Raw genomic sequence first — 13,983 nt, forward strand, 5'->3', positions numbered from 1 at the left:
GGCCAGATGTACTACTCATACTCTGTGGAGCTTCATTGGACTCTTGTCTCCTCTGCACACTTTTATTTTCCTGCTTACCTCCAGCAGGCGGACTCGGCAACTTTCCTTCCTGGGGCTTAAAACTAGCTGGTCTGCTTGTCTGCCCCCCAAAACTTCTTCCTCCCCAGACTCCACTGGGTCTGCTATTGCTGCGTCTCGCCTCGCTTCTCACTCTGTTCTCCCTTAAGCTCTTGTACGCTTCAGTAATCATATCCGCCCTATCTGCGGCATCTTTCACCTCCTTTATCCCTGCTTCTTGGATCTTGAACTTTGTTTCGGGATGCATCATCTCCAAGAACTTCTCCATGACCATCAGTTGCTTCAGGTCAGCATAAGATCCAACTCCAGCAGCCTCAATCCACTTCTGGAATCGTCTTTCCAGATCCCTTGCTGTCTCAGCAAACGTACACGCTCCAACTTTGATCATCTCTCTGAAGCGCTTCCTATAAGCTTCTGGGGTTAACTGAAACGAGCGCAATATGCTGCTCTTTACTGTGGCATAATCCTGGCACTCTTCCAGTGACAATTGGGTGTATGCCTCCCTGGCTGCACCGGTCAATCTTAACTGGACCAGCTGGGCCCATTCCTCCTGTGGCCACTCCTTGATACTGGCTACTTTCTCAAAATGCTCGAAGAAGCTCTCTGCCTCTTCGGGCACAAACAAGGGAATGTCCTTCTCCCTAACCCTAACCTCTGGTGGGTGTGATACCTGGGTGGTGCTCTCTGGCAACCCATGTTCAATCCTTTGCTCAGCCAAGGTTCTATTCGCTTCTATCTGCATTTGTTTTGTTCTCTCTTTTTCTTTTTCGACCTGGGCTTTTTCTTTTTCGACCTCTAGTCTTGCTTTCTCTTTTTCTTTCTCCTGTTCCAACTCCAGTTCTCTTACTCTGGTTTTCTCTTTTTCTACTTCCAGTCTGGTTTTCTCTTTTTCTACTTCCAGCCTGGTTTTTTCTTTTTCCTTCTCGGCTTCATTTTTCATCTGGAGTTCTAATTTCATCTTTTCCAGCTGGAACTGTCTCTCCTCACGCTGTTGTTGGATCTGGAGCTCTAACTGGAATCTCTCCAAGCTCCTATTTCGGCTACTCCTACTACTGCGGCTACTCTTGCTGCTCCTACTCGATCCCTGGGATCTCACTTCATCCTGCCCATCATCCTCCTTTCCACTTTCAGCTCCTTTTTGGGCTCCTTGCTCTGCCGCTTCACTTCTGGCTCTCAACTGCCTCAGGATCTCATCCTTCATCCCAGCTACTTTAGATGCTTTCAACCTGATGCCACGTTTTTCTGCTATTTGTTTCAATTGATCCCTCGTGCAACCTTCCAAGTCCTCAGGCTTGCCTGACTCCACAAACGCTTGCACCTTATCCATCTTTGTCCTGTGAGTCTTCCCAAGAGAGAATATACACCTGCGTTCACACAGTTTATCTATTTCAGCAAGGGTGTACAAATCCACTCTTGGACAGGGTGTGGGTGTGTCAGTTCACTCTCCCGGACACAGGCCCCCAATTTCTTATAGACTGTGGGTTGGTTGGTGTTGACGTCGTCGATCCTTCTCTATGGACAACCCAACCCACAACTCGGCAGAGTGCTTATACTAGGAGATCACCCTTGGCGCTTCTGGCTCTTGGAGAGGGGCTCAACGTCACACGTTCAGGGGATGCGGCTCCAACACTTAGCCTCGTTGTCACGTGCACACACCCACTCGAGCCGCTGTGACTCCCCACTCTCTCCTTATGAGATATGATCTCCTCAATCCCCTATGACTTACTAGTATTACCTCTTACCCTGTCCACAGCAGTGGTTCTTGGTTCTTTCTCTCTCTCTCTCCTTCTTCACTACTTCCTGGGAAGCCTCACTAGGACAAGGGCAAACACCAGCAAATTATGACACATTTACTGAACAAAGCACATACACGATACATACACACATATAATAATAATGAATCCTATATTCTATAATATCACAATCAGGTTGCACTCCAATACCATCAGAACTCTATTATCAGCTTATCAAGTGGTATCCTATCTCCTGGTTCACCACCTGATACTATTAACCTCCTCAAGTTGGTCAAGCCTACACACTGTTGCACCATCAGCAAGATAACATATATATATAGAAAACCAGCATTTGAATGCAATAACATATACCAGTATAAATGTTCATTGATACTTCAATATAAAAAACTCCTTGACATAAGGATGCCAACAGTCACTCACCTCTCACTGCGTCTTGCACGCTACTGACAACCAAACACTATCAACTCCCTATAAGTAATCCACCAGAACTTCCCCTTCCACCTCTGGAAGTTCACTACCCTATTTCTTTAGGTTCTTCCGGGCTTCATTACCAGGATCCTCTGCAGCTCCTCCAGGCTGCTATCATGAAGTTTCCTTGTGCAACTACGGTGCTTCACCCTTCTGTTATGTTCTTCCACAGCTCTCTTGGCTGCTACACCACCTCTACAGAAGCACGTGACACTCCTCTTCACTGCTGCTTCTCCTCACAGCTCGAGGTCCTCTGCTCCACTACCTTGGAGTCTCATCAGCTACATCATCTGCTGGCTTCGAAGTTCTCGGCAACTTCTTCCCCAAAAGACAAACCTGCAACCCATCGACGTTCCAATAAAATGTTCCCCTTTAACACATAAACAAAAATAACCACACAATATGCTTGCCTCAAACCTCTATCTGTTCTCTACATACAGTGAGAGTGGACTCCCCCGTTTTGGGCGGGTCCATACTCCACCTCGCCTGGCGGCGGTCCTCACTCACTGGGAGGGTCTTCCTACATCCGGAGCCAGGCTCCCTCAGTCGTCCGCCAGCGCTCAGAGGGGGCGGACGTCGCTCCGTGTTCCTCCCTCTCCACTCTCTTATTTCAGGCTTTCTGCCTTATTAAAACATGTCTAACTTATACATAAACATTGCTACTGTCGCTGGGCACACGACCAAACTACAAGTAATCACTATGAACTGGCGTTTATCGTGCTTACCACAGATTAATTGGTCGAGGGCGCTTTCCCTCTGACGGCGTCTGGTCAGGGCGCTCCACACAGCCCACAATAATGCTTCTGGGCGATTTAATATCTGCTCGTCGACCAGGACTTGAGACCACAACGTTCCCAGCTCGATTCCACAGCTGGTACGTCCGCACACTTCTCTTCTCTTCGAGATATATCACTAGGGGTTCCCTTCTGGCGGGAGCTCAAACGGAGCGCGGCTTCCCCCTGCGATGTCTGGCACTCAAGTGAGGTCAAGGTCCTCCGGAAGCGAGCCTCACGCCTCCAGCAAAATGTCCACATCTCCTAGCCAGCCATTTATCTATTTCCTTACTTACTGCCCATAATCTTAAATTGTTATACATCTTCAAGCAACTATTTTACATATGGAATATTACCTCAATATTTGCTAGACCTTCTAGTTAGGTCAGGCTTGCTGAATAACTCTCAAGAAGGGAGACTCGTTTCTCCTGCAGGCTGAGATCATAACACTGCTTGCTCTGTGATGGCAATCACCCAGCAATTTTCTACCGCTGCCCCCGCAGACAGGAAATCATCAAGGCCCAGGTTGAAGCCAAGAGAAACAACCCTTCTCCCTCCTCGACCAGAGCCCCAAGCGTTCAACTCGCCACCTTAGCTCTCACTAGTCGACCAGAAGACTTTCCAGTCTTACCAACATGTGGCTCCTCCCAGCAGGCGACACAGCCTTCTCATTGGGGGCCCAAGGTCCCCAAGGTCCCACAGGCTCCTTCACAGCCCCCTGCATCACGTGCAGGCATTATCCCTGGTCTTCTTAAACTAGCGGAAAGGCTAGCAGGACCAGACAACCAGCGCTTTGTCAGTGAACTAAACGCATTATACATAGACAATGGCCTGGCCCCCATCATAGCCACTAGCGTAAATCTCACTGCCTCCTCTACCACTCCGGAGACTACCACCAGGACGACCATGCGGTCAACTTCAACACCGACTCCTGAACCGCCCATGACCCGGGCGACACAAACAGAGGTAATTCCTTCTCCAGCTCCAAACACTCCTACCATCACTATCTCAGCAGCCGCGCTAGCAGACGTGCTGTCTACAAACGATAACAGCACCACCAGCGCTCCTGAAATAGCTACAACCACCAATCAACGACACCTAAGCCTACCTAAGGCTGCGAGGCGAAAGGCAAAAACGCCCACTACGGAGGTTACGGACTCCTCAGACGAGGAAATCATAGTAGGAGCTTCACCGCCGCATCATATATACGACACCTGCACGGTTCAAGACTTCCTCATGGAGGTCACGTCACCAAACTCCAACGACAGCACTGCTCAGCCAAAGTCGCAGGCAAAGAAAAAACGGAAAACCTAGAGATCTACACTAACCCCACCAGCTCCATAACTGGTATAGCCAGCCCCCCAGGCTGAAAACCATCATGAAGACCCCCATCCATCGCCAGATCTTTAGTATCAGCCACTGATACAGATAATGGGTCCAAAGAGCCTCCACTTACGGGCTCACCATAGCCCGTGCTACTGGAACATATTGTTCTGAGTAGCGAATCTTAAACAACAACAACATTCCTCATCACCAAACTGTCACAGAAAAGCCATTACTTCACTATCTTCTGGAATGTGAAGCAACCAACGACTTTAGTAGAGCTTTAAGAGTCCCTGAAACTTGCAGTGGCCACCCTGAAGCATTCAACACAGCCACTCTCCTGGTCAAAAAAGGTGTTCAGCAGCTGGACACCCTCATAAAGACTGTCAAGCAGTGTCCTCCCCCGCGATAACAGCTTGACGATTAAATGCAAGGTAATAAAGGTTATGTGTGTTCTTTCAGTTTATCTCAAAGGTAATGTAGAGTGTGCTCTCTCAGTTTATCTCAAAGGTAATGTGGAGTGTTTTCTCTCAGTTTATCTCAAAAGTAATGTGGAGTGTGTTCTCTCAGTTTCCTACATTGACACAATGTTATATGTGCACAGGATTCACGAAGTTCGTAGTGTAAAGCACGTGGACTAAAGCTATGGATATATATCACGCTAGGAGTACTATTATTGGAATGAGTACTAGCCCATCATCTCTTAACAGAAGCTATTTTGGTGAGCTTTTCCCTCGGGCATCAGAATCCAGCAGTCAGGTCACCCGCTTGAGACGACCGGAGTAACCATAACGTGACTTACCCAAATGACATTTTATGACCTGAAAAAAGGTTAGCGTATCCACACATTCGTAACAGAGATTCTCTGATTGGTTAAAGCGTCTATGCTTGACCGGCACTGAAGTACACAAATTCGCTCCTATTACACAGAAATGTGAAGATGTGCGGATAAATAGCTGAAGAGTATTAGCTTGACTACACTGTTCTAAGTCCTTACATATGTCATATTAACACCAAATTCATATAAGTAACGAAGCAAACGGCCAGGAATCCCAGTGTAATTATTTTCGTCTAATGAAGTGACCATGGCGGTAAATTAGATATCCCATACGGCACAACCAGAGGCAACAGTCTGAACCGAGTGCTTTTTCATCATGGATATTTTGTCCCCAAACGCCCCTTGCCATTTCAGGGGGCTATAGGGTTTTAAATAGCTTCAGAGCACCGATCCCCCCCAGCCACTGGGCATGGTGAGAAGGCACCCCTAAGCACACATATTTCCCTGTCAACAAACTAAAATACATATAAATGCCAGATGTCAATCTCAACCTACACCATTCGTAGTGTAATAATAACAGTTTGATGATAATAATAACACGTAAAATGGAAAATTATTTAGTATTTTGTTTTCTTATATAAGACAACACACAAAGGGAGAGATGCACAGTATGCCATTAAAAAAAAATTAAAGCTGAGGGCAAAACAACAAGCTGCCTAACCGGCAGTATTGGTGACTTGACAGCAGCATACATGAAAAACAATTCAAAGCGAAAGCTCTTAGCAAGGCCCGAAGCGGGAGGGTTGTCATGTATGCCCCCTTGATGTGGATTTGGACCATATTCTGTAGATGGAATATGTCCAGGTTAGGGCTTTCATAGAGCAAGTCTCAAAGTCGCTCTTGGTGTGTTCCATATCCTGAAGTCCGTGTGCACTCTCCTTGTATCATGCTCCTCTCCAATTAAGGATTATCGATGAGGCGGGTGCTGTGTGCTTCCCGGTATATTCCCTGACCTTTTGAAGGATCTCTGGGTGCCGTATTTGTCGCACTTACTCTGATGTGGACGGGAGAGAGGGACGTTATCAGCAGAGACCTGGGTGTCCAATATGAAGGCTTCGTCACCTTTGCAAGCGATGATGCTGGGCTTGCAGAAGGCCCTTCCATCCGGTATATGAACCTCACGTTCCACCTCGAAACCTCTCTGCCGCAGGCGACCAGCTATGAACCGAGTGATATTGGCATGACGTTTCACCCGAGCTCCGTGCGTCTTATAGCATGCCTGGGATATGTGGCCCAGGGTTCCTGGTCTCGGGCAAGCCTTGCAGAGACCAGAAGCCTCGGGTCTACCCCTAGCTGTTCTAGACGGAGTGGCTACAGCGTTTACCCTAATCTGGAAGGCATAAGCAAAATCTCATCCGCTTAGCTGACGGGTACCGGATGAGACCCACTTATGGCAGGAAGGAACCTCACAAGTAGATGCAAGGCCGGCACCATCAACCATCCTATACAGTTTTGCTTTCCAACTTCTAGAGCGCTCAGCCGTTCTGTTAAAGGGGGTTCCGGCGGCCGTGGTCAGGTCTACCCATCGACGCATTCGTGCTTGGAATGCGGGTAGAAGAGCCATAGCCACTATCACCGGATCCTCCGACTCTACCAACGTCCCGAGCCGCTTGTTCTTTTGTAGGCGGAATGATGTAGTAAAGTCGGGAATTCCTAGTCCACCGTCCTTTACGTCGGTATGAAAGAAGGCATTAGGGGTATCGTGAGGCAGTCACAACCAGCCACGAACGGCGTGCCGCAACTGCCTGTCAAGCCTCGCTAAATCCGCCATAAACACGCGTCCGAGAACAAGCTTGAGGATTAGGTCTTGTTTAAGTAGGTATAACCTCTGTTGGGGTTTGAGGGGGGCGTTAGTGATGTTAGTCAGACCGTCCTCAAACAGGGAACCATAGGATATGCGTCTGCCTCCGGCCCCGATAAGTATTCCTAAGTACTTGTACTCATCCGCCACACTCATAGTACCAATTTTATCGTCCCCGACGGAGTATGTCCAACTGGTGGGGATATGCCAAGTCTTACAATGAGCATGCCAGATCAGCCCAGTGATGCTAGAGCAAGCAATAGCCTGGTTGACCAAGTGGTCACTGGGATATGCTTGGTTATAAGTTTAGAATTTATATAAAATTGGCAATGTGTTGTAGGTACTTCTGAAAATTGACTTCGCTCTCATATGAGGCTTGTGTAAACCTATGATGTTAATTTCCAGTATCATGGGGCAAAAAAAAAAAAAACGTTTTTCCTCTCAGAAAACATGGTTTGAATTAGGTTATTTCTCTTATAGGTAATAGTAAGTTATATAAGAATTCAATTTGCTTTCCTTAAAAATTTCCCTGTAAGTCTTTGGCTTAATATCGATTGCTAGCAGAGCCCCAGCGCACCCCCGTGACAACAGGTCCCTGCCCTTGATGACTGTCAGTTGACAGGTCACTTCCCTTGATGACTGTCAGTTGACAGGTCCCTGCCCTTGATGACTGTCAGTTGACAGGTCACTTCCCTTGATGACTGTCAGTTGACAGGTCCCTGCCCTTGATGACTGTCAGTTGACAGGTCCCTGCCCTTGATGACTGTCTGTTGACAGGTCACTTCCCTTGATGACTGTCAGTTGACAGGTCCCTGCCCTTGATGACTGTCAGTTGACAGGTCACTTCCCTTGATGACTGTCAGTTGACAGGTCCCTGCCCTTGATGACTGTCAGTTGACAGGTCCCTGCCCTTGATGACTGTCTGTTGACAGGTCACTTCCCTTGATGACTGTCTGTTGACAGGTTCCTGCCCTTGATGACTGTCTGTTGACAGGTCCCTGCCCTTGATGACTGTCAGTTGACAGGTCACTTCCCTTGATGACTGTCTGTTGACAGGTCACTTCCCTTGATGACTGTCTGTTGACAGGTCCCTGCCCTTGATGACTGTCTGTTCACAGGTCCCTGCCCTTGATGACTGTCAGTTGACAGGTCACTTCCCTTGATGACTGTCTGTTGACAGGTCACTTCCCTTGATGACTGTCTGTTGACAGGTCACTACCCTTGATGACTGTTAGTTGACAGGTCAGTACCCTTGATGACTGTCTGTTGACAGGTCACTACCCTTGATGACTGTCAGTTGACAGGTCAGTACCCTTGTTGACTGATAGTTTACACTTCACTACCCATGATGACTGTCAGTTGACAGGTCACTACCCTTGATGACTGTCAGTTGACAGGTCACTACCCATGATGACTGTCAGTTGACAGGTCACTACCCTTGATGACTGTGCATGTCATTACCGTTCCTGAGTATCAAGAAGGAACTCGCATAAGACCTTAGTGACCGGTAGTGACAGGTAAGCCTTCTTGACTGGTTGGTAGAAATGTTAAGACAGTATTTTCGGCAATTATAATATGGTCATCGATCAGTGAGGCTTCCAAGTGTCTCTGACATAATATTATTTGCCCGAAACGCATTGCGTAATAGTGGCTTTAGGCATTGTATGTACTAGCTCTATCTATATATCAATCCATTAATGTAACATCACTTGTATGTATATACCTTACCTGAATAAACATCTGAATCTGAATCTGATTAGCTTCGATAAACTCCAATCTTACCGTAATGAATGCTCCCTGTGTATTAGTACGTATTTATAGATTACATATGTGTTTACATAAACCCCTCTCTGCACACTGCTAACCTGAACATGTGAGGTGCCCTCAGTACGAGGTACAAAGGCTCCCACAACTAAACCCCTGCACTATAAACTGTGTTGTGTATAAAGTCCGGCGGGAACACCATTATAGTGCATCCTCAGCACCGAAGGACGTCCATGACCACCCTGATTCGGAAAAAAGTGTAGCCGGTCGATGAGGAATTCCCCAAAGCTGGAGCCTCACCAGATAACTCGCACCTCACCAGATAACTCGCACCTCACCAGATAACTCGCACCCTGATCTTGTACGCTCTACTTACGTCTTGCCAAGCCCTAGCTTGCATTGTTAAAGCCATCTACCATTGCGGAATGGTGATGTTGCAAGCAATTCTAGCCTGGATGAAGTATAAATGCACTCCCTAATATTTCAGGTTCAGGTATTCTAACATAAATATGTTTTCATTATCCTGTGACTTAATTTTACTATTTATTTGTTTGCAAACATCACTAATTCAGCTTTTATTGGAGAGACTTGATCCTCACATCATAACTAGAAATATTCTACGTTATATCTAATATGTTATGAATTATGTGTATATGAATCTTCAGGAAGAAATAATGTTTTCATTGTTAACATTGTTCTCTTATCTCCTGCATATCATATGGTTTACTTCCAATTACTAAATATGAAGTGTATAACATGTATAAAACACATTAAATTTCGTTACTAGGAAGCTTAGACTATTGCAATAGCTGAATTTGTACTATAGTAGCTCAGACTACTATATTAGCTTAATCTAATCTATAATCTTATTCTTATCGCAATCCATACTATAATAATTTCGTTTGAACTATAATTGCTCAGTTTGTATTATAACAGCTCTATCGTTGTCGCAATAGTTTAGGCCACACTGAAGCTTAAATCACCACTTGAACGTTCCTGTTGTCTCACATTTACCTTTTCACGTCATAATCACAGTTTCAGAAACTCTAATAAGATATTCTACTAAACTCCTTCTCTCAGTACCTTCAACATCATGCATAATATTTTTTTTTTATTTGTTCCTCATATATTCTGAACTCTGATAAATTTATCTTTTTCCCATATTCTAAAGTTCGAAAAATCAGTTTGCTTTCAAGATTTCCAAAAACTGGTGTGGATGAGCTATTCTTCACTTCCATTGGTCAAGGATTCAGTTTATAATTTTGTCAGTCATGTGCTCCTACTCTCTACTGCATACGGCAATTTTTTCTAACTTTGGAATATTTTGGCTGCAATTTAATTTCGCTATAACTTTTCTGTGATGGTATTTTCCCATCACTTTCTTCCGTTCTCACATAAATCATTACTAGCATTTAATATTTTTAAGTCATAGATCCAGTCCCTCATTTTCTAAGAAAAGACCCATCCTCATATGATAACCTTTCTATATTAATTGTTTTTCTCGTATTCCCCATTATTTAATTTCCGTTTTTATTCCTGCTTTCCCAAAATTATACCTTAATTAAAATTTCATTTAAAATCACATTGGCTGCATCTTTATTCCCTGTGATCCTTATAAATATACTTTAATTTATTTTTCAATGCATTAATTTAAATCTAACCTTAAGTTTATGTTAACAAAATATTTCATAAAATTATATTACACGGAGAAACTTACTACAATGTCGTAGTTTTTTAACGAAGGAGAAGGAAAGACCAAATATGTGTAAATGTATTAAAAGACAAACTTTTGGATGTAACACGCATCCTTTCTTAAGGTAATGTGTGTAAAGCTCTGAATTAGAGCCAAGGAGTTTACGTTTATTAATCTGGAAGAGCACCTCACTTGGCTTCCATCATTAGATGTGGTGATAATGTTCCCAGGGACTCTCCAAATGATGTCGAAGCTTCAGAAGAATGCTCAGAACAATTTTAAACTCTAATGCTAAACTGAACAATCCTGATCTCCAATGATAAACAAAACAATATTAAACTCTAATGTTAAACTTAACAATACTAATCTCTAATGATAAACAAAACAATATTAAACCCCCAATGATAAACTGAACAATATGAAATATCTTACCTGGTATTTCTAGCTGTAATTTCAATTCCTCTTCCTCGTTCTCTCATGTGTGGATAACAAAGAACCTGAAACAATTTGTTCACATATTACTGTCAAAAGTATGTCATCAGCATCTCCAGCTACAGCAGGGAAGATTACTGCATTTAATTTATGTTAACATAGTACAATCAAATGCACTATGAATTATTCATACCGCCAAAATTATGTATCTATGCTTACTGTTACAGTATCACTATTACCATAAATGTGTGCTTCAAATATCAATATATATGTATATGTATATAGTGCACGTCTCAAAGCTGTGCAGGCTCCCTACACAGTTGACTTCTTAAAGGCAGTCCCATGTCTGCGACCGGCACACAGCTTGATCCGCAGCAGCCTCCATATTGCAGTTGCTCTCCGCCATGCTACCCCTATCCACACTGTTCATAAGTGTATTTGCTTCGAGGGAGATGCAGACGATTATGGATTGCATTGCCTGCACTGAGGAAAATCAGTCGGTTTGCGCTCTAGACACGACGAAGTCAATGACATAATTAGGAGGAGCCTTGCCTTTGCCCAGTTGTTACGAACCCGACTCCATCGTCGGACCACGGAGAAGCGACGCCAATGCCATCTGTGAGTCCGCTCCTGAAGCCCCCACAACATGGACGATGCCATCTAAGGGTGGCAGGATTATACCAGCAAGAGGCGCTAGATTCCTGTCCTAGTCAGCTCGAGAGGTAGCTGGTGCTGACCTCTGGTGAGGTGGCGCCTAGAAAATCAGCGCCATCTATTATAGGAGGAGTTGTATGTCTATGTCAGAGTACATAAGTGTTATTTCCTAGTGTCCCCAGTACTGACCAGTGTACTGATGACGTGTCTGTATCCACAGAGTCGACGTAGGGCAGCTGTGGTACGAGGACAGTCTGTCTACCCAGGGCAGCCAATAGCTCTACTCCATTCTTCTTTAAGGAAGCAGTGAGCCGCCGCCGGAGAAGAACAGTGTAGTGTTTTACTGTCTGCCTGTGAAGTGGCAGTGACAGAATTCGTCGTACCCAGGACTGGCTAACGGAAGAGACGACTGGCAGTTAAGGTGCTACGGAGGAGTGTAACCAGCGAGTTGCAAGAAGCTCCTGCCAGGGGTTCACTACCCTTGTATTTGTACGTGAAGAGGCCCAGCAGCGCGAGGCTGATGTTCTCTGCCAGCACCAGGCTGGAGAGTGATTGTGGGCGTTCACGAGGAGCACCTAGTGAGACTGTGTTTTGGCTGGCCCGTGGCCAGGGTAGACTCGTTGGTGTTTCCCAGTACTGGTTGAGGACGGTACTGTGTGTTGAGGAAACACGGTAGCTGACAAGACTGCATCGATTGAGCATCGAGGAACGCTTAGTGTCCTAAGAGAGAGACACTTGTGTACATATTAAGTGTAGTAATACTTCCTTTAGGATTATGAGGTGATGGGAAAGTGTTTATATGTGAATATATTAATAATTGATGAAGTGTCGTATTCAATGCACCTCCCCATTTGTATTTTACTTGCATTACCGAGCTCACTCCTTGAAAGCCACTACTAACTTGGGGCCGGATACCAGAACTATAGTTCCACCAGCAAAGAACTCGGTTGCAACCCATTGTGGCCGTAACACCAGTGTCCAGCGGTGAGGGAGCCCCACAACCTATTGAACCTTAACTCTGCTAGCTTTGCCGGCCGACCAGACGGAATCACATTGCACCCTTTGAAGGATGGCAGACAGATGGCGTGGAATTATACTTGAGTATCCCCCCCCCCTCCTGGCAACAACATACATCAACCTCTCTGCCAGCCAAGCAGAAGCCTCAGAGAATGACACAAGTCTACGAAGTACAGGGAATTAGATCAATGGTTCAATTTCGTTACAATAGGAGCAGAGACCCTAGTCCATTGAGCAAGCTTTTGCAATAAGATTTCTTAAGGTTCTTGGTTCCAGGCTCATTGACTTTACATGATACCCTAGAGTGGCAAGTTTTCTCCTCCAGCTCCTCAGTGTCGTGATCCAGAGGGGAAATGCCCGCCGCATCCTCGGTTCCTGCCTGGCGTCCGAAGAGTTCCAAGAAATCTACAGCCTCTAGGAAACAAACTTCCCCTTATTTCCTTTTAATGTTCATTTTTTGTAAATAAACTATGTAAATGTATAACCTTACATAATATACAAATATTTATATATATATATGTATGTATGTGTGTATGTGTATGTATGTTGTTAAATATGACCGAGAAAGTAAGATTAATAATTCTAACACGAATTTTCTCAATATTTTTTACGTTTCATTTTACTGTCGATGGTAATTGAGAAATCAATTCTCCAAAATTCTTTTTTATTTTTAGTCTGACGCGACGCTTGAATACGTTTCATAATAACTTGTTACATTTTCAAAAACTTTAGTTTACACACACAACTGTAACCTTAAAACACTAATCAGAGTTTTACTTATGCTAACACTTAACAGCTTATCCGTCTTATATACTCGCACTTGGGTGAGGTGATATGTTGCAACAATTTTGGATGAGGTGAACAAAGTTTTGACAAACACAAGACAGAACGCAGAACAATAGGTATTAATTGGATATATGAGAACATAAGAATGGAAGTAACTGCAAAGGGCCTATTGGCCCATTCTTCCTCTTGATACTTTTTTATTGGTACAGTGTCTTGAAGTGGGCAGAATATAGTTGTGCATTAATTGGCTGTTGATTGCTGGAGTTGACTTTTTGATGTGTAGTGCTTCGCAGATGTCAAGCCGCCTGCTATCGCTGTATCTATCGATTTCACTTCATTCGGTGGGCATACAGCGATAGCAGGCGGCTTGACATCTGCGAGGCACTACACATCAAAAAGATGTTCCCATCACTGAAATATAGGAAAAACACACAGAAATCATAATGGTGTGATGTATCAAATGAACTTATTCATAATATCTTTATTGACAAAATTAATTACAATTTTGCCTAATCTGAGGATTTTGATAGTCTTATTAAAGTGAGGATAATGCTGCTATTCACTGTCATCCAGGACAGAGGGTCATACATAAGACAATAGGT

The 13,983-nt window shown here is 44.5% G+C and overlaps 1 protein-coding gene across 2 annotated transcripts in view; it reads right to left on the reverse strand.

The window, feature by feature from the left end:
• The window catches only part of LOC138349749 (extended synaptotagmin-3-like), a 493,790-nt gene that overhangs the window by 283,787 nt on the left and 196,020 nt on the right, over positions 1–13,983 (reverse strand). For both annotated transcript variants that reach the window (XM_069300993.1, XM_069300992.1), the window contains exon 8: positions 10,925–10,989. In XM_069300993.1, coding sequence (XP_069157094.1) covers positions 10,925–10,989 — 65 coding nt within the window. The remainder of the gene's footprint in view (positions 1–10,924; positions 10,990–13,983) is intronic.

Source organism: Procambarus clarkii, chromosome 45 (genome assembly GCF_040958095.1).
Source record: "Procambarus clarkii isolate CNS0578487 chromosome 45, FALCON_Pclarkii_2.0, whole genome shotgun sequence".
In the NCBI taxonomy this organism is placed as follows: domain Eukaryota; kingdom Metazoa; phylum Arthropoda; class Malacostraca; order Decapoda; family Cambaridae; genus Procambarus; species Procambarus clarkii.